We start from the raw sequence: 24621 nt of genomic DNA on the forward strand, positions 1-24621 counted from the left end.
GGGATGGCGGGCAGCTGGTTTCAGCCCGATCCCACAGGCCACTCCCCTTGGGAGGGCTCCAGATGCAGGACTCACGGCTGGCGAGCGCTGAGCCTCTCCCAATCAGGACTAATTGGGCACGAGCCCATGGCAGGCACAGTGGGGCCGAGATGAGCGGGAGCAACAGGTAGGAGTTGCAAGTGGCATTAGGCTGAGGGTTTCGGCCCGATCCCTGCAGGCCACCCAGAGGGACTGCACATGTGCACGAATTCATGCACTGGGACTCTAGTTACAGATAAAGAAAACCTTTCTAAAAAGTAGGGACAGTATAGCCAACACATATATTCTTTCCCTCATATAGAAACAGCACACATTAAATGTAGCAATTTCAACAAGTAAGTATAATTTTTAAAGACTGTACATGACCATTTCTATTAAAAAATTAGATATCAAAAGTTAAAACATATTTGGGAGAGTGTATATATATATATATATATATATCAACACTAGAGACCCAGTGCACAAATTCATGCATGGATGGGGTCAGGCTGGCCGGACCGGGGCAGATCAGGGCTGGGCCTGTCGGGAGGAGGAGACAACAGGAGGTTGGCAGTTTGGCCCACCCCAATTGGGGCCTGATCAGGACTGGGCCAGCTGGGGGGAGGGGCCGGCCAGCCCCACCCTCCCAATTGGGTCAGTTCACTGGCTGCAGTAGGCGTCATAGCAACCTATCTTTCTAATTGTTAAGGCATTCTGGTTGCTGGATTTTTATATATCTAGATGTAAGTGCATCTATAAAACCTGACACACAGTAATCTGAGATGCACTGAACCACAGTACTACCCACTGAGATAACAGGGAACTTTTACACATGTCAGCAGATTATGATGCTTTAAAGATCACCTGGATAAGCCACTTGGTCAACTTCTCAGAAATAGTAATATCATTTTTCACATGAACTTTAGCTAATAACTATAGTCAGGGAAGGGTAATTAGAAAATTAAATATATGTATATATATATATATCTGTATATATACATAAATGTGTATTTATAATTTGATGTCAACCCCCTATTTTTGTTTACTTTAATCACAAACTTGGATATAATATCTTGCTTGAAAAGCACAATAATACATACTTTTTCTGATAATTAGTATTTTCTCCAAAACTTGGTTTATATATTCAAACATAGTTATTTCCACTTATTTGATAAAGTGTTAGACATGGTTATTCTTCACAGGTAGCACAGCAAATGAATTGCCGGTAGCTTTTTCCTGTGGGCATTATCTAGCATGTTTACTGTATGTTGGAAAGCTCTTTAGTAAAATGTAAATACTATGTTTTTCAGTTTTCAGATTTTAGTAACCAAAATCAGACTTGACTCAATATGTTTGTGGTTCTATATATTCTTAGCTTCACTTTTAAAACTTAAACATAGTGAGGATAAAACAGCATACTTGTTTTCTAAGAGTGGTTTTCTGTTCCCTGTGGGTTCTTAATGAATGTTCGTCGAGGATAATGAAATTGATGTTGTTATTTGAGTATCCAGTTATTTGAGCACACACTAGGAAGACAGTGTCAATGTAGGTTTACTCCAAATCCAGTTATTTCATAGTTGGCCCTTATTTTCACACAAACTAAAATACCCAAGTAACTAAATTTGCACATTATAAGGTAGTATATGAAATGTTTCCCCTAGCAATTGGCAACGTTTATAGTGATAGTCCCTGACCTTTAGTTTAATTATTTTTACATATAAAAGCACTTAAGGCTTAATATACCAGTGGCACTGAAATAAATGACAAGGTAATGGAGGTAAAAGAGGGAACATAAGGAAAATATAGACACTATTCAAGTTAGCCTGAGCTTGTCAGTGTTTGCTTCCGAATTTGGTTTTGCCTTTCTTTTCCAGTTTTTCCATTTTACCTGATTTTTTTAAAACTATTAAGATTTTTTATTGATTTTTTGGAGACAGAAGGGAGAGTGGGAGAGAGAGAAACATCGATGTGAGAGCACAACATAGATCAGCTGTCCCCCACATATTCCCTAGCAGGGATCAAGCACAGAACCCAGGCATGTGCCTTGACTGGGAATCAAACTGTCAGTCTCCAGGCCACAGGATACTGCCCAACCAACTGAGCCACACCACCCAGGGCTGTACCTGATTCCCCCCCCCCTTTTTTTTTTAATATATTTTATTGATTTTTTACAGAGAGGAAGGGAGAGAGATAGAGAGTTAGAAACATCGATGAGAGAGAAACATCGATCAGCTTCCTCCTGTACCTGATTTTTTTAAAAAAATAGTAATTAGCTTTATAGAGAGGTGTCTTTATTTTATTCATTGATTGCTAATCACATTTCTTGTCATACTTTTACATCAGTATATTGTCATTTTTAGTATATTTTCATTCAGGCTTTCTAAAAGACTGTGCAGTCCATAGTTTTCTCGTGCTGCATAGATGTTCAGTGTTTGTATACATTTTAGTATACATAAACCTTGGCCTTATACGGATGGAATGTTTTCTGCTTGATTTTCAGTGTCCTCTTTAATGAGATCTAGCCTTTTGGGGACTTTTGGTCACAGTAGCTCATTTGATTGATGTCAGCAATGGGATGCTTAAATATAATGATGCAATATATATTTTTATATTCTTATTTTTTTTTCTCAGTGTGTGCTGTATTTGTGGGCATTGAAAATTCTTTACCCCAAAACACTGTTTTTACTTCGTGGAAATCATGAATGTAGACATCTAACAGAATATTTCACATTTAAACAAGAATGTAAGTATATTTCAAGTCTCTTTTCCTTTAATACCATAAGTGCTAAATAATCATTTGAATCCATACTAAGTGCACATTTCAACATATGATCTATTGCTTCAAAGAAAACAAATTTTTAAAAAACACACTATTTTATGCCATTCCATATTTGTCTCTAAGCATGGATAGTTAAGAGAATGTAGAATTTCTTTTTAATTCTAATTATCTATAAAGTGATCTAAAACTTTGAATTAATATTTGATGCAATTTATCATAAGAAACAGTGATTGATTTATCTTTTAAAAACCAGCCAGAATACTACTATTTGAAATAATGATCATATTCTTCAAGCTCAACTAACTCCAGAAAAGCAAATGGAGGGAGATTCAACCTTGTGCCCCTGTTTTTGGATGCCGTACATTTACTAGCTTCCAGTGGATTTTATAGGATTAAAGATGACTTTCTCCTTTAGACACAGACGCTAGGAGTGACAGGGACTCCATATGCATTTTATAAAGTCCTCCTCTCAGTTTTCCCCATTGTCCAGTGAAACTTAAAATTGTCTCTGTCATTTAGTTCTATAGTCAGTGGAGCATAGTGACTTCTCTCCAAACATTAGATACCAGTCAGTGTGCAGAAACAACTTTAGAGAATTTCTTGCCCTCTGGTTTTCTGTAAGACCATTAAGGAAAACCAGCCAGCTTTACAGTCATCTTTCTATTGGTCTCCTGATCGTATATACTTATTTTGAGATATATCTGCAGATAAATAGCAAGGACATATACAAAATTTCTCTCCTCTGCTCTACAAAAAGTAACTAAAAACTGAAAAACATAGATGAACAACAACAACAAAAATAGATAAAAAGGTTTACATATAACTCCTTAAAAAGTCTGATTTAATCATGTTTTGGAACTTTGCAGTGTGTAGATATATGCGAATATGACTCTGGCAAGAAAACATTAAAAAAAAACTGTTTCAATGAAATGACTCTAGCTATGATATCATGAGAGTAAATATTTTTTAAAATCATCGTTTAAAAGGTAAAATAAAGTATTCAGAACGCGTCTACGATGCCTGTATGGATGCCTTTGACTGCCTGCCCCTGGCTGCTCTGATGAACCAGCAGTTCCTGTGTGTACACGGCGGTCTGTCTCCAGAGATTAACACTTTAGACGATATCAGAAAAGTAAGTTCTGTTATTTTCCAAGTCTGATCTTTCTCTGTGCTTCAGTAATAAGGAGAAGGCATTGATCTCCCTGCCTTTATCACTAACTTTATCCTTTTGAACTAAAATGATTAAAAGTCGTCATGAATCTCTTTTTGTGTATTAAACTTTTTTTCTAGAAAGTAAGATACATTTATATTTAGAAGAGTTTTCATCTTTAAAACCTCATCCTACCTTTTGACATGTTATTAGAAATGTAAAATATTTTATTCTTTAAAAAAAATAAAAAATACATCTTTTCATTTCCTTTTGGTTTGCTTCCAACAGAGCCCATTGTGTATTCATGGTATATTATAGTTACAAAACGTTGCTTTCCTCTTGGGGGAAATATCACAACTTGACCTTTAAAGTATGTTCACATTATTACTTTTTTTTTTCAATTTATCTGTTACAGCTTAAAACTTTAACAAAGCCAATAAGAATATTCTATTGATCACATTGAGGGTCTAGGTAAAAACAGTCGATTTTTTTAAAGAGGCATTTTCTACTTAATTTAACATTGGCTGTCCCTGTTATTTTAAGCAACAAAAAGATGATTAATTTGAATGTGGAAGTATGTTTCATATGAGAAAAGGCAATAATATGGGATAATTTTATCTAGTGGAAGAGGCAGTCTTTTATTTCTTTGATTATGCTCAATATTCTTTTAAAAGTTCATTGGTTTTAAAGAAAAACTATATTTACAGAAGAAAAACATTCAAATTCTACTGTCATGAAGGTTGAAGTCTTCAAGTGTAAAAATAATAGTTTATTTACTTTTCTGTTAGAAAGAAAATACCTGATTTTTATTTTTAAAAAATCAAACAAAAGTACATTATATAAACCTTAGTTTTCCGCTTTATGTGTTTGTGTCCCTTTTTAAAGACACATCTGCTTCTGGTGCTCTATAGCACAGAGAGCATAGGTATTTGCTCTGTATTTAACGTACTATGGAAACAGGGCACTAGTACGGTAGTAATGCGGTGTGGTCATGGAGTTCAAGTATAAAGTGGTTCACGTTCTGCATGAATGTAACCTGATTTGTTCTGCAATTTAATGGGCTCCTGAAATAAATAACCAAGCTTCTCATAAATTAACTGGACTTTTAAAATATCATCTACTGTCCCCAGGACTGGCATGTTTCAGGTATTATGTTCAATTTTCTTGTATGTCATTAAGCTCTAGATTTACCCATAAAATGATTTTTGCATTTTGACATGTAGCCATCAGAGTGCCACACTTCCTTTATTTAATGAATTTTTAGTTTATTCTTACTGTAGAGAGTATTCGCTTTAGAAAGCATTTTGTAACTTTTCCAGAAGAAATTCTATATTCTGGTTGCCTTACCAAACTTTCAGCTGGGGATTCACTTTCATCAGAAGCCTCCCGTCCTGTGCTGTTCTGCCCCTCATAGTAAGTCCTTGTTTCTCAGAAAGAAATTTCCCATTTTTATGGGCAAGCATTTATTTTCCTCGAAAGAATTGCTCCAAAGGCATACATTATTTAAATCTCTTAAACAAGTCTAAGTTTGCAATGCATGTTTTATGAATAACATAATGATTGAAATATAGAGGGTCTTGCTTGAAGTTTTTTATTGGGTGTTGAGAATGTGAAATATTGCTTCATTCTTTTTAGATACTAATAAAAAAAATGGTGTGCAGCAAAACCATGATTTACATCCCCTTTTATGTCTCAGGAAAAAATGATAATTTGATTGGCTGTCAGCCTTATATATCCACCTCTCCCCCATCCCTATGGGTATTTTTTTCATGTTAAAGTATCGACTATTGAGAATATCAATCCTTAATGAAATTATGCATTTATTTTTAAGAGAATATAATATCTGCTAACTTTACTAAAAATCCTTTAATTGTGGTTAAATCAAGATAAATTAAAGGAAAGTGACAGGGTTATAAATTGTTGGTGAAATGTCATTTGCAGTTGTATTGCTCATACATTCTAAGTGCAGCTTTTAAAATTGAAATATGACTTTGCTAACCATTTATAGCTGGAATGGATTTCATATGAAAGCTTCAAGTAAAACTACAGAGTTTAGAACTGTGAGCAGAAGAAAAAAACAGCTAAATTTTAAAGTTGGATTTATTTTACTGCTTATCATTATTCTTGGTTTGTAACCAGTAAGATAAACTAGAATAGGCTTGTAGATTAATTAAATACCTAGATAGCCCCTAATGAATGAACATCCAAAATGTCATATAGCAAGTGCTCCTCTTAAAATGAAAGCCACCTGTTCTCCAAATCATATTGTTAAATATAAACACCATAAGTTGTCTTCATCCAGATTTCTAAATCACATCTTAATGGAAGCAGTAATAGAAATTTCCCCAAAGATAAAATGAAATAAATAAAATAAAATAAAATTTCTCCCTCAGGAAATGAAACACATGTAGAGTCATATCAATTGATCATGACTAAAACATTAAGGTAGGTAAGTTAGGGGAAAAGAGAAAGATAAAAGGGAGAAAGGGAATAAAAAGAGTAAACAGTTATGAATTAAAGAGACAGGAGGGAGGTATAGGGTGAGATGAAGACAGATAAATGAGCTAATGAGGATGAGGAAGGAAGGACAATTTGAAAGATGAAGAGTAGAAGAATGGGGAGGAACCGAAGAGGAAGGGGTGCTGACAGGAGGAGAGTGAGGCAGCTCACTAGCTCTCTCTGCTTGGGGAGAGGAAGTTGGATATTGCAAATTTCTGGTCTCTTTTGTTTTCTGAATTCCCAGTTTCCAAAGATTAGTATTTTGCTCTCCGTCTTCTTTTTTTCTTAGTTAGACCGATTCAAAGAACCACCTGCATATGGACCTATGTGCGACATCCTGTGGTCAGACCCCCTGGAGGACTTTGGCAATGAGAAGACTCAGGAACATTTCACTCACAACACAGTCAGGGGGTGTTCGTACTTCTACAGGTGAGCATGCAGCGCCCGCCTGCTGGAGCACGTGTCCTTCATACATTTGTTATGTATCAGTCCCCGCGTTTGATTTATTTAGGATGTTTACATATGTTCTCTAGGAAACAACTATAAATGAAAGGGTCACTTCGAAAGCCTGGTTCAAATGAGTTCTTAGCACTTGCAAAATGAAACTATAAATAAATAGATAAGAAATGAAATATATCTACATAAGTTATATAGATATAATAATATCTGTGAAGAATAGAAAAGACATAAAAGAGGCATGTGATGTCAGGGTGGCAAAGGAGCTGAAGAAGAAAGTAACTAGGATATACTAGTAGTAGAAAATTTGTTTCAAGAACTGTAGAAAAAAATCCAATGCCAGCATTTACTTTTTCACTCAATTATGTTATACTTTAAAATTTTATAATCAATTTTTAAAAGTTAAATCAGAAAAAATAATTTGCTGAATTAAATTGTATTGGCGTTATTCTTAAAATTTCTTAAATTTATCAGAGTTCTTGGCTAAATTAACATTAGCAGCAACTTAGTATATAGGTGCCATAAGTAAACTTATTGTTGGCACATAGACATGTTACATTGAAAAAAGTTTTATAGTAATTTTTACATTTGCCAGTGTATGGGAATTTGCCCATTCCATAACATTTCAGAGAAGAAAACAACACAGTTGGGTTTTTGTGTATCTCCACGATTTTCCTGACATCTTATGTCATTTTCAGCCTACTGCATTTGATTACCCTCTATTTCCCTAGGTTCCCTTATTATCAGACATACAGTTCAAAGAGAGAAAGAGATCATGGAATTGAGAATTTTAAGTTCTAGAATACATAGTCTTTTTAAAAATCCTTAAAAACCAAAACTGATGTTCACTGAAGTTTATGCTCATTTCCAGCACTGGCAGCTAGGCAAATGGCAAGGCTGGGAGCATTCTGTCATGGGTTTGGGCCACATACCTTCTGTCTCTAGAGTAAGCAGATATCATCCTTCTGCATAACATTGATCAGAGTTTATTCAATGGCAGAACATGTTGTTCCATACATTAAGTTTTCCTTATGGAGAAGAAATAGTTTTCTTTTATTCATCTCTTGATATGATTGGGAAATTGAAGTTTCTGAGCAGAAAGTCTTGTATACTGTAAAGCATTAATCAAAGAGTAGTTTTTGATAGAAATATTAATAAAGAGGTTTGTTCCAAGCTTATTTACCAGAAAGTTTACAATTCATTTATTTAATTTGGATATCAAGTCTAATGAGTCTATTTTGGCTGAAATGAAGAAGCGTAGTGTAGGATTTCTAAGAAGCCTAAGGTTTCTTTTCAGTAATTAGTTAATTTGGGAGTAATCTGTTAGTAAAGATGTTCAAGCTTTTTAGTGAAAAGTTAAATATAGTTGAAATATATCAAAGCCAGATGTTCAATTTTTCGAATCTGGTGTTGAATCCCTAAGTATACCGGTGAGTATTTAAATTACCTACTGGATACCACGGAATTGTGCTTCAATAATATAATGTCAAACAAAATCTAAGCCTCTTAATTTTAATATTAAGCCATATTGCATTAATCTTTCTTTAATTCATAATATGACCTCTTTTATTAGCTTTCTGAGTCAGCTTTTTAAATAAATCATACTCTAAATATAAAGTCTTGTACTGAACTTACATAAGTTTTGGTATTTTTATTTGGTGAATACAGACACAGATGTGTTTACATCAGAGAAAAAGGCCAAGAGATGATTATGCATGTTTTCACACTTTTGTTCTCAACAAAATGATTATTTAACTCCTCTCATTAGAGGTTGTTAATAGCTCTTTAGCCATAACAAACGCTGAATATCTAAATTCACAGCCTATAGACTGACTAATTGTAAAGCCATCTGGGTTATGTTTTATCTAAGAAAGAGAAAAATGACTCTTATTCTCCTAGAGCTTGTTGATCCTTTTGATTTTAGTGCCATCATGAAGGTGCCAAGGCATTCTTTGTAGTCTTGGTTTGTAAGGCTGACTAGAGGGGCACAGGGAACAAAAAAATTAGTAGAGCCCTAGCTGGTTTGGCTCAATGGAGATAGCATTGGCCTATGGACTGAAGGGTCCCGGGTTCAATTCCAGTCAAGGGCACGTACCTTGGTTGCAGGGCATGTACCTTGGGGAGTGTGCGAAGGCAACTAATTGATAAGTCTCTCTCGCATGGATGCTTCTCTCTCTTTCTTCCATTCTCTCTAAAAAATCAATGGAAAAATATCCTCACGTGAGGATTAACAACAACAACAAAAAATGGTGGAGAAACTTGGTGACAATTACCTTTCTGGGTGATCGGCACTGATCCTGATCCACAACTCCCAGTTATTTTTCACATGTTTATATTAAATTTGCATATTTAATTTTCCATTCCACCCTACTCATGATCTACACATTGCTTGGGCCATGATTTAAATAAAATGAAATTATACAGAAAAATGCATTAGTAGAATTTTTTAATGCTGTTGGTGAGTTATAGAAAATGGGCAAAGTAACAGAGAGGAAAGAACCCATAAAAACATTATTTTTGCCTAAGTGCTACTATTATCTTTATAGCCTTAGACCAGAGTTTGCATGTGCTAATGCCTAACATTTTGAGGCAGGTAAGTGAGATACTTGAAGCAGGCCAAGTGTTCCATTGTAAAGATTAATGAGGATCACAACAAATTGGAGGTAAAATTTCATTTTCATGTAGTCCCAACAAAACTGTTGGCTGGATTAGGATCTTGGGTTGTCAGTTTATATGTCTGCCTTGGATGAATCACATAAGCTCTGTGTTCTAGGTTTAGCTGCCTTCAAAAGAAGTGAGTTAAAGCAGACATCTAAAGTTCTGAGATTTGAAGTTGCAAGTTACAGTTCACTCAACTACCAGTCTGTTCATCACAGATCAGTAGCCTTTAACTTCTCTTCTGTAATTGACACCCCATCAACCTTCCACCTTGAAATGCTCTGGCTCCTCTTTTCCACAAATCCTGGCTCTCCCTTAAAACCCGGTCCTTGCCTCTTCTGCTGCCTCTTTCTTGGTATTCCTCCTGCTTTTGACATTGTTTTCTTCACATATTTTCAGGAACCTCACCTATTCCCTTAGCTTCACTGTAACCTCTGTGGTTTAACTACAAGATCTACATCTAGCCCCTTCATCTCTTTATTTTTCCTGAGCTTGACCTCTCTATTTTTAGTTGTCTGCTGGAAATATTTTGTCTAAGATGTTCCATTGTCACCTTAACCTAAATTCACTTTGCCTGGAAAAGCTTATTATTTACTTTCCCACTTGCTTAAGCCCCACTAGAGAATCTCCCATTTTTTGTTTCTGGTAATAGTTCATCCTAACAGTCATGCAGTTTAGGGAATATATTTCCTTTTTCTTCTTGCTTTGAAATCACCACCAATCAACACATCTTATTGACCCTTTTTATAATATCACCAGCATCTGGACCATCTTGCCTTCCCTCCCTCCCACTCTAATTTCAAAGCCTTCATTTTTAGTCTGTTGAAATCACACCTGATTGTACAACATCCTTCATCCCCCACCCCTCAATTCACACTGTTCCATTCGTGGGTATCTTCTGAGAATTCATTCATTCATTCAATCATTTAACAATCATTATATCAGCACACACTATATATATGCCTTCTGTGAGATTTTGTAAATACTGAGAATCTCTACCTTCAAGGGAATACAGTCTAGTTGCCAGAGATCAATAAGCAGAAATTGACAAGTAAAATGCCAGGTGGGTTAGTGCTGTGATAAATGTGGAGGTCATCACACACATACACAAACACACACACACACACACACACACACACACACACACACACCTGGGTTACCTAACCCAAATAGGGATGGATTAGAGTTTAAGGGAATGTAAATTTTATTAAATGTAATAACTGTAAATTTTAACGGATAAGTAGAACCTATCCAACCAGAGATAGTAGGGAAGGTTAGGCTCTTGCAAGCAGAGGAATTGGTATTTATGAAAATTTGAGGACAATAATACTATGAACTCTAGAAGGATGCCCACCTGAATGGTCTCTAATCCCAAGTTACAGTTAGCAGGTTCAGTATACACTAAAGTAGAATATTCATATAACTAACCTATTCCACTCCTATTTTATTATCCGCTGGAATTATGTACATATGTGTACCAAAACACCAGATTGTTCATAGCAGCAGTACTTGAATAGCCAAAAAATGGAAACAACCCAAATGCCCAGTTAGTAGAATGAATAATAAATTATAGCATATTTAAATAACTAAATACAGCAAATGAGGATGAGTTAAACAGAGCTGCACATAACAACATGGATGCATGTCACAAGTATAATGATGAGTGGATAAAGGCAGGCAATCCAGAGTACAGCCTAGATCAGTGACGGCGAACCTATGACACGCGAACTCATTTTTTTGGTTGATTTTTCTTTGTTAAATGGCATTTAAATATATAAAATAAATATCAAAAATATAAGTCTTTGTTTTACCATGGTTGCAAATATCAAAAAATTTCTATCTGTGACACGGCACCAGAGTTAAGTTAGGGTTTTTCAAAATGCTGACACGCCGAGCTCAAAAGGTTCGCCATCACTGGCCTAGATGATCCCATTGAAGTAAGAGCTCCAGGTTGGAGAAGCTAATCTATATGCTGTTAAAAGCCAGCATGGTGGTCACCCTCAGTGAGGAGGTGATAGTGACTCAGAGGAGAGACAAAAAGTTGCTGGGGTTTAGGAAACCTTCTGTGTCTTGATCTGAGTGCTAGTTGCAAAGGTTTTTCACTTTGGAAAGGTCACCAGTGTGTAATCTTCTGCTTTGTGCAGTTTTCTGTATAGATGTTACACTTCAATGAAAAGTTTGCCTTCAGTAAAAATTGCTCACCACTCCTGAGGCAGCTGGCGGCCAGGTGCAAGTGAGGACTCAGGCCCTGGTGCAGTTCTGGCAGGAAACGTCAGAGCCCTTCCAGACTGGATCCCTGGTGGATAAAATGAAATTAGTTGGAGAACCCTGGGGCAAAGAGAGTAACAGAGCAAGTCCTAGGAAAACATCGGCCTAACAGTATCTGGGCAACGCCGGACCCCCAAGGGCTGAGTCCCCACTGCCAGCCTAGGAGGTGGAGGAGGAGCAGGACAGTCGGGCAGAGTCCTCTGTCCTCCTGGGCTGGATAGCAGAGGGTGAAGGTTTCCTCCTGGTCTTTTAAGCAGGGGTGGCAGGTTACCTGCCTCTGCTTTGCTGAAGCCACTGAGGGAAAGAAACTCTTTGCTTCTCTCACCTGCTTAATTGCTCCTGTTGGGGCAACTCCAGAAATTAACTGTGAGCTCCAGTTAGCGGGTAAATGGCTACTAAGCATTTAGGGTATGAAAACAAATCTGTGTGTCTTTTAAGGCATTCACTGCTGCTGGAGAGCAGACGTATACACATAATTTACATGGCAGGTGATATATTGCTTTCACATGTTATGAAAACATGGTGGCTGCCGCAGTTTTGTACCCTTCAGGGTTAGTTAGGTTTGAAGGGAAGGGTTCACAAGCAATAATAGGCTTGGCAGGAGAGGATGCCACTCCAGAAGGAAAAGGCACTCAGGGAGAGTATGTTAGGACATAAGAGCATAAAAAGGCATTAAAATAATGCCTGCTGGCTATATCATGGTTACAGAGCTCAGAATCTTGGGGGTTGAAATCAATGTCTAAAATATAATTTCACATTGCAAGAAACAAAAATAAGAGGATAAATTGAATGCATGTAATAGCTGTTTTCTCTAGTGCCAAGTCATTTTTTCTACCATAGCTCACATGTGTCTCTCTACTTCCTTCCTCTTCGTTAATGCTCAGTCTACTTCCTGTCCCTCTCCCTCTCTTGGTGGTATTCTCACCACTTCCTATCTGCTAATCTCTGTACATCATTTCCTTTAAGATCTTACATAAGTCGCAACTAATAAATACAACATCTACTGTTAGAGTCTAGGGTTGCTAACTCACCATTCTGTGTTGATTCTTCCTTCCACACTATGGTGATGGGGAGAAACTTAGGAGTTGTAAAAAGTCTACTACTATGCATCAGGCACTGGCCTAAGAAATGTATATATTGCAAACTCATTTCATCGTTATCCGGAGTCTGTGAAATAAATGATACTGTGTGCGTTTTTACAGTTGACATGATTTATTTGTATGAGGTTAAACAACAATATTAAACCATTTCCCAAAGTCTTCACATAAAATAGGAATAAGAATCCAGATCTAAGGAGCTCCACTATTCCATGGAAATTTTCACCTTCCTTTTTCTCAGAGAAGATGCATTCTCTAAAGCTGAAGGAATCATTATGATCCAATTCAACAACAACAGTTTTAGAGAAGATAACTTCTTCCCAAACACAGCATGGATGCTGGTAAATGAACATCAGAAGCCCAAAAGCATCATCGGTCTTCCCCAGTCCTTGCAGCTGGTCTGGTGTCAGACATCTCTAGGCCACTGGGTTGAACAAAATCATTCCAGGGTCACCTCAGACAGACAGATTGCGCCTGACAAGGGTGCCCATGGAGGGGTGTGAGTGGGGCTGCGATCCAGCCAGCCCTCAGCTCAGAAGACAATGGAGTCAGACTTGGGCTGATCAGTCTGGAGGAAGAGGGGCTCTTTCTCTTTGGTGGGCACAGAACATGGAAGCTCACCTTATCGGTGCAAAGAAGAGGCAGGAAAAAGAAGACCTGCCATGAGTTAGGTAGTTTTCATAAAGATTTTCTCAGACCCCTATGCTTTCTTTTCTTGCTATATTGAGTCTCAAAATTTGTACTATTTTATCTTAAATGTATTTTTATTCATACACAGGGGTTTTTTTTTTAGTTTAAAAAAATATTTTACATTGTAGATACTATCAAGATAGAAACCACACCTTACACTTATCTTATCTCCCATCCCTGGGCAAAATACAGTCTTCTAACAAAGGGAACAGACTCGCCAGTGAGCCTTTGATAAATTGTTGGTGAATAAGTGATTTCCAACTCTATGGAGGTAAGGTGTTGTGATTCTGTTTTTTCTAGCATTCTACTTTTATTTTAAATCCTTACCCAAGGATTTAAAATAAAATTTTAAATCCTTACCCAAGGATTTAGTTTTATTGTTGTTGTTGTTGTTGTTGGAGAGAGAGAGAGAGAGAGAGAGAGAGAAACATCAATCGGTTGCCTCCTGTACAGACTCTAACTGGGGTTCAAACCTAGGTATATGCCCTGACCATGAATTGAACGGCAACTTTTTGGCATACAGGATAATGTTCAAACTAACTGAGCCACCAGCCAGGGCAATATCTTTTTAAAATGTTTTTCATCTTGAACACTTTTTGGTTTCCATCATATCCATTAAAAAACATGAAAATATTGTAAAGTTTTCCCCCCTAATATTATTAAAAATAATGTATCCCAGGCAGGTAGCTTACCAATAATGAGAATCTAGTTGATAATCAAGTACTTTTTATAATTTATTTTGAAAAATATGTGTAATTCTTAGAAAGTTTGAGTTTTGCTTGCTTGTGCTTTTAAATTTCTAAAGATTTTCTTAAAAAAAAATTTTTTTCCCTCTAAGAAAGAATGAATGTGTCCTTACTTAATGCCATTAACCTAGAAGTATGCTGCTGGGTTGATTTCATTTTCTTCAGATTTCCATTAGAAATCAGAATATAGTTCCATGGAAGAAAACTAGCTTAAACACATAAAGGAAACAAAGCATAAAGAAAATATATTAAAATTCTGTTTTCATAAGACTAGTATAAGTTCTTCCAAAAGGAAAAGAGTAAAATAAAGAGCAGCCAAGCCATTTCCCAAGGGCAAAAGTGATAGGCCTGAACAAACAACCTCTGTCTTACAAGGTAACAACAGGGCAGTAGACTCTTTTAAAAGAAGCCTTATGAGGGCATAAGATATATAAGTAAACAGCATAAAGAGATAGGGAAGGAACATTTAGAATCATCCGTGTGTGTGTGTGTGTGTGTGTGTGTGTGTGTGTACATGCAAAAGACTATTTTTTGGGTTCAGAACCTACTTTTACCAAAGACCTCACCTTTTTATAATCACTACGAGAGGCCCAGTACATGAAATTCTTGCACCTGGAGGGAACCCTCAGCCCAGCCTGAACCCTCTCACAATCCGGGAGCCCTGGGAGATGTCCGACTGACAGCTTAGGCCCGCTCCTAAGCTGGCAGTCAGACATCCTTAGCACTGTCATGGAGGCGGGAGAGGCTCCCGCCGCCCCCCCCACTGCGCTCGCCAGCCCTGAGCCTGGCTTCTGGCTGAGAGGCCCTCCCCCTGTGGGAGCACACTGACCACCAGGGGGCAGCTCCTGCATTGAGCGTCTGCCTCCTGAAGATTAGTGCACATCATAGCAACCAGTCATTCCGCTGTTTGGTTGATTTGCATATTAGCCTTTTGTCATACAGGATTTCTACAATGGTATGCCATCTTAATGTTATTTTTTTTCCTGTTGCTTAGCTAATTCTTACAAGATCTGTAGCATAAAAACTATTTTCAACTTCTCTTTTGTGATAAGTTATTTGAGTGACATATACTAAGTATTTTTGCTAAGTGCTATTTTTATGATTGCTGAATTGTCTTCTATGGCATATGTAGTTCAAGTTTGTGGATAGCTGCAGTTTATATTAAAACAAGCATGGGCTTGCTGTCCTTTGATTTGAAATACCTAAAATTCGTTCATTTTTATGGCATACATTTATCTCTTTCAAAAATCTTAGAGCAGAGACAAAGTGGTTGCAAAGGTTTTTCACATTTAATTTGTAACTTGAATTGCATTTTGAATGAAGTTCTCATCTTTCATTTTGAGATTTTCTTAATAGACAGTATTATCTTGATTGAATTTTGATAATTTTATTATGTCAAGATAAAGAATAAGATTTAAGATCCAGTTCTATTGAACATATGTAAGGTACACATTTTAAAACCTTGTGAATTCCATAATTCTGGTTAGATTTTGAATGATGTCGTCAATTAATGTAACCATATTTAAGTTGATAGCCTGACTTCCCACACTTCCCCTCTCCCACTCCCTCAGTCTTCTCTGTGGAATGCTCAGGCCCCACACACATCCAAATACAAACAGGGCTGTGTTTGAGAAAATTGAGGCTTATATTTTAAATTCCATCCTCATGTTATATTTGTGGTTCTGTTCACTCTGTGTGTAAAGGTAGACTTGATAATATTGATTTTCTCTCCAAGTGGACACTTTTCTGGTGTTGTTATATAATAGCCTTCCTTCTTTTTCCAATTCATGCACCTCCAGCCCTTTCTCATTATGTAAAATGTACAGCTCTGGGTGCTTTCTCTGCCGCAGGGGAAAACCTGTCCTTCGAGAGGCAGGAGGCTTGTTTCATGAATGATGTATGTTTCATTATGCTGGATCAGATCACATAGGTCTGATGTTACAGGTAAATTTGTTCCCTTTAATGATTTCCTAACAGTTGCTTCTCTTCTTTTTGTCTCTGGCAGTTACCCGGCTGTTTGTGAATTCTTACAGCACAATAACTTGTTATCTATACTCCGAGCCCATGAAGCCCAGGATGCAGGGTGAGCAGTCTTGTGGGGTTATGGGAAGCATGCATTCCTTGTCCCTTTGTCACGACTCCCTCCCTCCGCTCAGGCTATGGCTGTTCCCTTGGCCAGGCTCTGTCCCTGAAGGAATTCAGTCTTAAAATTGTCTTCTGATGTCACAGATATGGCAAGGTCCTGGGCAATGAATGGCTGCAGGTGTATTGTCAAGTCCCCTTTGAAATTCTTCTGTTTTTAGCTTGAACAGGTAACAACTTCAGCTGGCTTTCTTAAACACTGTAAGAGCACTTCCTCTTATTTCAATTCCTGCTCTTACCACTGTCCCAGAAGTGAGTAAATTACCAGTCTTAGTTGGCAAGGTGAATGAGAATTACAAAGAAATATTTAACAGATATTGCATGTTGTACTCTTGTTTAAAGAATATCATTCTTGGTCCCCATAGAATTTTAACGGACAAAAACAGAAACATTTAAATGATGGGGAGAATCATATAGTCTAACTCTAACAGAAATCACCATATAATATCTGATCAATTTTTAAATATAGACCAATTTTAAGGGTTTAGAAAACTAAGAAATATCAGATGTTCACTTTGATGTTGCATTAAATCTGCACTAGGGAAAAATAGGATAATTAATTTTAGGATTGGAAGTCCAGGAAAGTAGGCTCCACTGAAAAGCAGTATTTGCCTTCAAATGCTTAAACTCATCCCTTCAGGTTCTGAATTCTCTGAAATGGAGGAACAGTACTTTTTATAACCTGTGTGCTGATACTGGGAATGTACATGCCTGCATTCTGAAGTAACCCCATGTCTGTTATGACCTTGAATCAAGGCAGATCCTAAGTTCCTTGCAGAATTAGCTTTTTTCAAGCATTCAGTCAACAGGTATAATCTGACCCAACATTCCCTGCGCCATGCTGTTGTTGCTGATGTTTGAAGTAAACTGTTGGTATGCCCAACCAATCAGATCTTCAAAAGAAATTTTTTTCACTTTTCAGGGCAGGGGTGTCTCCAGGCTTTTTCAGCTGACTGTCCCAACTGTGCAGTTGAGGCGAGGCACACTGCTCTTAATCCCACTGAAATCATCTGCTTATTTGAAAATATGTTATGTGCCTCAGTTAAAATCAACAACTCTGTTTAAAATGAGCAGTTGCTTGATTCACTGGGGCAATTGAGATTGTGTCATCCAGTTTCTTTGTTTTTATTGGGTGCCATAGCCCGCCCTGGTTTATAAATTCAAGGTGCTAGGATTAAGAGTGGTACTGTCTTTCACATTCTGATTTTCCCCCCAACAAAGCTCAGTCCCATAAGCAGAATAAATAATTCTAGAATGTAAACCAAAAGTAATTTTAGAGTATAATAAAAAATAATAAGCTTTTATTTCAGCAATAGTAACGGTAGCCCAGGAGACAGATTGAGGTAGCAACCTAAACCGTGTCCCACTGAGACAAAGGGGAGGTCTTCTTTTATAGGGAAAATTCCTGCCAAGATTCTCAATTAGGTCCTTTTTATGTAAATGAGATATCCAAATTGTACAGTTCTGATTGGACAGGGCAGGTCTCTCTCCTTCGTGAAGACAAAACCAGAGTTTCCCTGCAGTCATTGAGTCAGACAGCTAAACCAGCAGGCCATAGTTCAGAAAGCCAAGAGTTTGGTCTGAGGTTCTAACTGGTATACATGAGAAGGCCCTGTCAGCAAATGACCACTAAGATATTATTATTCATAAAATTTGGGACCTTGGTTGACCATGGGGAATCCATCTCAGCCGATAAATTCCTCTGAGTATTCACATCAAATGATCTTTTTGGTACTAAAAGGTTCTATTTGAGGCACCTCTAAAACCCAGCTAAATTGGACATGCCAGAAATAATTGACACACAATACCCAAGGAATGATAAAATTTTGTTATGTGCCATATAGGGATGTTTCCAAACTGATATTCCTGAAATCTATTGCATAGAAGTTATGAAATATATTTTCACATTGGTGGAAAAGAGCCAATCTTCTGTATATTTTGGTTATTTGAAACTAGAGTCCTATTTTGTCTTAGAAAAAAAAAAAGATACTGGATTGTTGGTTGATTTCCAAAGATCTTGCAAATGTTCTTTTTCATCACTGATTGATTAAATATCACCCTGCTGAAACAGTAATCTTTGGCCTGCAGACACCACAAGAGATTGATAATAAATAAATTCTAAAGTAGAAACAGTTTCAATTCATAAAACCCATAGATTTTATCAAACTTTCTTTGAAAAGCAAATCACTTAGGCTGAGCAAAAGGGGAAATATAATTGCAACAGAATATTGTAGATAAATGGAATAATCAGCCTGGTTATTTGTGGGAAAGATTTACATATTGCTTTGCTTATTGAGTCTTTTTGTGTCAAATATATTGGCAGGCTTGTGAAAAACGTGGTAGGTAGAGGGCTAAAAAGTAGCCTGTATTCTCTATTGAACACATGGAAATGGATTTTCACTGAGTTCCACCCTCCACTGTGTCTGCTGGACTTAGGAAAAACCTATTTCAAACTTTTACATATGAGTGTATGCTTTTATTCTCACCTCTAAAATGAATTGATGTTGTATAACAGACCTCAGAGAGAAAAGTTTGTTTAATGCTATATAATCAAATTTTCTTTGAATGATAAAACTGAATTTTAATTTTGTGTTTCTAAATTGACAGTTTGATACTATAGTTTTTTTTCCCTACTTGTTCTAACTTGCATTCATTGTTTTTAGGTATCGCATGTACAGGAAAAGCCAGACAACAGGCTTCCCTTCTCTAATTACGATTTTCTCAGCACCGAACTACTTAGATGTATACAATAACAAAGGTAAGTGGTTTTGAATCCCTCGTATGACTGTCTACAATACATGTAATAATTCTTAAGCTTTTTTATTTTGGTTTGGTTTTAGTAAAGCATTGTTACCTCTTTTTCCCTTTAGTTTTTCATTTATTGTTTGACCTAAATTCAAACAGTATCTCCAGAGGTAAGTATTCAGTGGGTCAAAGGTGGGGCCCAGATGCTGTTATTTTTTTAACTTTTCTCCAGGAGCTTCTAACGTACAGCAGGGTTGACAGCTACTGCTTTGGAGATTATAGGCTTAGGAAGAAATTACACTTGGCAGGAATCCAAAATCAAGTCCCTTAAGAAGGGTGTGGATTTAAATAAGAATAGTGTGGTTGTGCTTGTAAAGAATCAAGAAAAATAAGCATACATTATCTATAGCTTGAAATTCAGATTCAAATTGCATGTATTGAGAACCTACCATGAGTCAGATCCTATGCTAGGAAAGTAAATATTCATTTAGATTTTTAAAAATTGTATTAAACTTCAAAGTAAAGGTCACTAGCCCTCCAGCTCCTTTGATTTTGCAGTGAGTCCCTGGTTAATTGCCTAGCCCAGTGTCACTCAGTTAGGTATTGGTGAACTGGGCTCAGGCCCAGGTGTTCTGGCTTGGCATTCTGCACTTCCTTTCTGAAACTCCACACCTGTGAGCCTGAAAGAGCCCAGGAAACAAGAGGGCATTATTTACTGACTTCAGGGAAGAAAGGAGGAGCAGGGGACACATTATCTCCTTTCATCAAGGTAATCTCTTTATTCAAAAATGATGAGAAGTGTTATAGGTGTGGCAGAATGGGTGGTAAAATAGGAAAAGCCATTACCTATAGTTGGCATTGGCCTGGGTAGTTCATGTCTGGGCGTGGCTCTCTGAGATTAAGAGAAATGGAGACGGAACGAGAAAAAGCAATCAAATAGTATTTGCCAGCTGAGATACAGCCAGGCAGAGGCAGGAGAAGGCAGCCTGAACGCCTGGGAGTAGGGACCATTCCCATGCCTAAGTGAGTTGTGATAGGTGCTCCTTGACACAGGCTGGAGTCCAGATGCCTGAGGCGGGCCTTGGCCACCTTGATAGTGAAGCGCCTGTTCTGTGGCCTCAGACCTTATGAATAGACGGTTGTCTTTTTTGTGTCTTGTATTTCACAGGGAATGTGGAAAGTAGGCCTCCCTTTTCGCTTGTGCCCTGATTTCTTGCTTAAAACTTCCCACCTCCTCCTGCTCTGGGTTGGACCCTGACCCCCATACCTTCTGGACCTGTCAGGGATCCTGCTCCAAAAGGCAAACCTCCTGTAATTACAGTGCTGCCATTTATCTCCCTGATCCTCCCCTTTCCTCAGACACCTCTGTTTTGTCCTCCTCAGAGCAGGACTCTCCCCCACTACCCCACAGCCCAGAGAGTGACACCTGCTGGCGGGAGTGAGCTGTAGCCATGCCGTCAGTATACAGCCCTTTAGACTGTGGTGGGGCCTCCTCTGAGCCAGGGAGCTCGATTCTCAGTAGGCACAGTGCAGTTCTGTCACAACCATGGATGTTGGGGACAAGGGACAGTTGTCCCCCCTTTCTCATAGCCTAGTTCCTATAAAGGATGCTGCTTTTCATATTCTGTGGTGAGAAGCATGCAAAGTATAAGAAAACATGTTCTCAGTATGCCAAGGGCTTATAAGCCAGTTGACAAAGTAGGACATTTGGGTGATTGAATAAACATGTAAGACACGCCCGGGCTGGTTTGCTCAGTGGGTAAGAGTATCAGCCTGCAGACCAAAAGGTCTCGGGTTCAGTTCCTGGTCAAGAGCATGTACCCTGGTTTCAGTTCCATTCCCAGTCTGGTTGGGGAGCGTGCGGGAAGCAACCAATGGATGTGTCTCTAACATCTGTGTTTCTCTCTCTCACTCCACTTCCCCTTCCCTCTCCACCCTCCTTTCCTCCAGTGAAGATTTAAATAAGTAAATATATATATATACACACACACACATAGATATGCATATATGTGTACATATATATGCATATATATATGTATGACACAATTAGATTACATATAAAGTAAGAGAGTCGGATGCTAAGTACATTTGACAAGGGGTAATTTTCTAGCATGCTCAGAAAAGACTTTTTTTAAGGTAAAATGATCTGTGTTAAAAAACAGGAAGTGTTTGTCCACCTGAGGCTGGCAGAGCCAAGCACCAGCCACTGAGAGCTGCAGTGGAGAAGGATTGGCTACTTTATTGATGAATGGCGCCATCCAGGGGAACAGGAAGCGAATGCTCTGGAGACCTGACTCCCAGTGGCGTGTAGGTTACAGATTACAGAGGACAAAATCACAGTCCTCCATGGGTTGGAAGTTCGGGGTTGTGCTGAGAGGTAATTGGTCAGAGGTGAGGAAAGGGTCATAAATTATTTCTTCAAGTTTTGAGAATAGTTCTGAGGTCTTTTCCTGGTTCCGTCCGTCCAGACTCATGGGAACGTAGCCAGGAGGTGGTTCCACCTTAGGGCTCAGGAACTGAAACATAACTTAGGTCAAAATGTTATCTTTAGCCTGCCGGCGGTCCAGACCTTGTGACCATGGGTCAGGTCCTAGCTGCTGGCTTCTGCTGCCTGGGGGGCTGCTGATTATCCTGGGGAAAGGCTCGGTCTCTGAGGGGCATATAAAGAGAAACGATGAGAGATGTGATTTGAAACTAAATTTAATCAAAGTCATAATGACTATCAGTTTGAATTCCTCCTCTTCTCTCTCAAGACATTAAAAAAAATGGTGAACATTTGTTTAGAAAGAGGAAAAGTATAAAGTTTTTGAAACTTTTTTCAAGCAGCAGCTGCCTTTTTTCTCAGACAAAATCTCAACCTTGAAGCCTTTTATCTAAAACCAGGAGTAGCTCATTCCCTTTGACGGGATGAGGGGTCCTCGTCCTGGACCAGAGAGGCGCCTGGGGTATTTATTGCTAGTGAACTCAGAACTCAGGTCACCTTGCATGTCCCACCATGATCCCATCATTTAACCAAAGTATGTAAAATATGAACACTCAGGTTTATATTGTTTTATTTTATTAAAACATTATTTTTCTATTAAGTCTGGTGAAGCGAGTGCCCAAGCAAGTAATTTTCTGGGCAGAGACTGATTACTACGTAGCATGTACTATACTTACTAGTTGTTGTTTTTTTCCTTTTAATCCTCACCTGAGGATATGTTTTTATTGAATTTAGAGAGAGAAACATGGATCAGTTGTCTCCCATACATGCCCCTGCCAGGCATCAAACCCGCAACCCGGGCATGTGCCTTGACTGGGAATTGAACCCTCGACATTTGGTGCATGGGATGATGTTTCAACCAACTAAGCCAGGGCCAGGGCCTTACAAGTTTTTAACAACTAAAGAGTCAAGCAGTTAAAAAAAAAAAGAAGAAGAAGAAAGTTGGGATTTTACTCCGTAAGAACAGACTCGGAGCTTTTCCTTTCATCATCATGCTGGGTAACGCAGTTTTGCTGGAGCCCATAGCTATTTCCCACATGCAGTGTGTGCGCCTTGCTTCTATGGTTCTGATTCAACAGGTGAGAACTGAGAAAATAGTAGCCATCAGTGCATCGCTAGCTTTGAGGTTCCGTAGTTTTTTCACTGTGTTCTCTTGCCTTTGGAGTAGATCATGATATCTGAGAAAATGGACAGAACATTTCATTTTGGGAACTTTTTCATAAAAAAAAATTCTTCTGAGGGGGAAAAAATAAAATAATAGGAAGAAGAAAGATATATTCTTCAGTTTGAGCCTAATTTCAAAAGGCTTTAGTGTAAAATTTCTGAAGCACTTTAAAGTTGTCATGCTAACACTGGGTACAGAATATGGGAGTGGGGGGCAGTTATTCCCTGCGGAAGTGAGGATTATTATACTTGAATCAAATAAATGTTCACAAGAGTTTTAAAATACACTGCAACAAGATTGGGTTGCAAGCACCTTCAACACACTGTGTCTGGAAAGATCAGCAAAGAGTCTGGATTAATTACTGGAGTCTTAGAAATAGATGATCATACAGGTCTCTGGAATTGTAACTTACTAGTTATGGTATGATTTGATCTTTAAAGCTTCTGTAAATTAAGTAATAGCTTTCTGGCAAAATGAAAGAATGAGAATAATGGGTGTATTCTGCCATCTTAAAACTGATAATAGTTGGGTGATCAGCTTTATGTATAAATGCCCAATAGTTCTGATTCGTTGTTCATTTCTGTTCATTAAAGACAGCTCTCAGAGAGTTAAGACTGTAAGTGTCCCTTCCCTTAGTGTGGCCTACATCCATTCACTCGCTTCTTGTCCTTCCTGGTCTGCATGGAGGCAGCTGTCTTCTCACCCTCTTCCTGATCCTGATTCCTCGCTCTGGCACCCCTGCTCACTCCTGCAGGAGGCCGCCGGACAGAGGGTGTAGGTGTGAATCACAGCTCTGCCTTGAAACAGCTAACTCGTCTGATTGTATTGGTATGCAGTGACATCTCTGTAAAATAAGAAAAAAGTGCTGTGCAGTATGAAGATTTCATCACTAGATATTTTATATTGCTATTGTCACCAATTTAGATGGTCCAGGACCCCTTTCTGGGGACCCGGGCCCAGGGAGAACCTGCTGTCTTTTCAAGGGTTTGTTCTCTGTTTGGTGTCCTGGAGCCAAGCATGGGACTGAAGCTAAGCGTTCAGCAGCACAGGCTGTGTTCAGTGGCCAGAGGATGGAGAGGCAGGAGTCAAACTCAGAGATTAACTTCTTTAGAGAAGTCTTCAGGGGATTATTATCTGGACAGTATAATGAGGGGGAGCCCTATATATTAGTTTTTTGAGGGGGAGAGGGCTTGTTTCTTCCCAGAATTGGGATCCCATCCTTTCTCTTTTTTTATATAGTCTGCATCAGATCTGTTAAAGCACCCAAGGATGTGTCAGTTAGCATGCTAATCTGTGTGTGTGTGTGTGTGTGTGTATGGAAAAGCCTAAGTGTTTGACCTTCCAACCAGTGGTTATGACGTGCAGTGACCACCAGGGGGCAGACGCTCAACACGAGCTGCCGAGCTGTGGTGTCTTGGCAGCTGCGGTCCTTAGGTGACACACCCGGAGCCAGAGAGGAGGGAGCCTGATTCCAGGGTGTGTCACCCGAGAGCCGGTTTCGGCCCAATCCCCGCAGGCCAGGCCGAGGGACCCCCACCGGTACACAAATCCTTTAATCCTCTGCACCGGTCCTCTAGTGTGTTATAATCAGGGTATAATGAAGTTCCGGGTATAACGAGGTTCAGGGTATAATGAGGTTCAGGGTCTCCTGGAGGTCAGATTCAGCACCATCTTGGTTCAGGCCAGCTCTGGTTGGTTTTGTAATTCTGCCCCTCTCCTGTGTTTT

General features: G+C 38.5%; 1 protein-coding gene across 2 annotated transcripts in view; it reads left to right on the top strand.

Annotated features, from left to right (window-relative positions):
* The window catches only part of PPP3CA (protein phosphatase 3, catalytic subunit, alpha isozyme), a 162807-nt gene that overhangs the window by 89670 nt on the left and 48516 nt on the right, over nt 1-24621 (top strand). For both annotated transcript variants that reach the window (XM_015569992.1, XM_015569993.1), the window contains exons 4-8: nt 2650-2761; nt 3784-3929; nt 6736-6875; nt 16367-16444; nt 19167-19261. In XM_015569992.1, coding sequence (XP_015425478.1) covers nt 2650-2761; nt 3784-3929; nt 6736-6875; nt 16367-16444; nt 19167-19261 — 571 coding nt within the window. The remainder of the gene's footprint in view (nt 1-2649; nt 2762-3783; nt 3930-6735; nt 6876-16366; nt 16445-19166; nt 19262-24621) is intronic.

The sequence above is a fragment of the Myotis davidii genome, unplaced genomic scaffold, assembly GCF_000327345.1.
Source record: "Myotis davidii unplaced genomic scaffold, ASM32734v1 scaffold226, whole genome shotgun sequence".
NCBI classification, from domain to species: Eukaryota; Metazoa; Chordata; class Mammalia; order Chiroptera; family Vespertilionidae; genus Myotis; species Myotis davidii.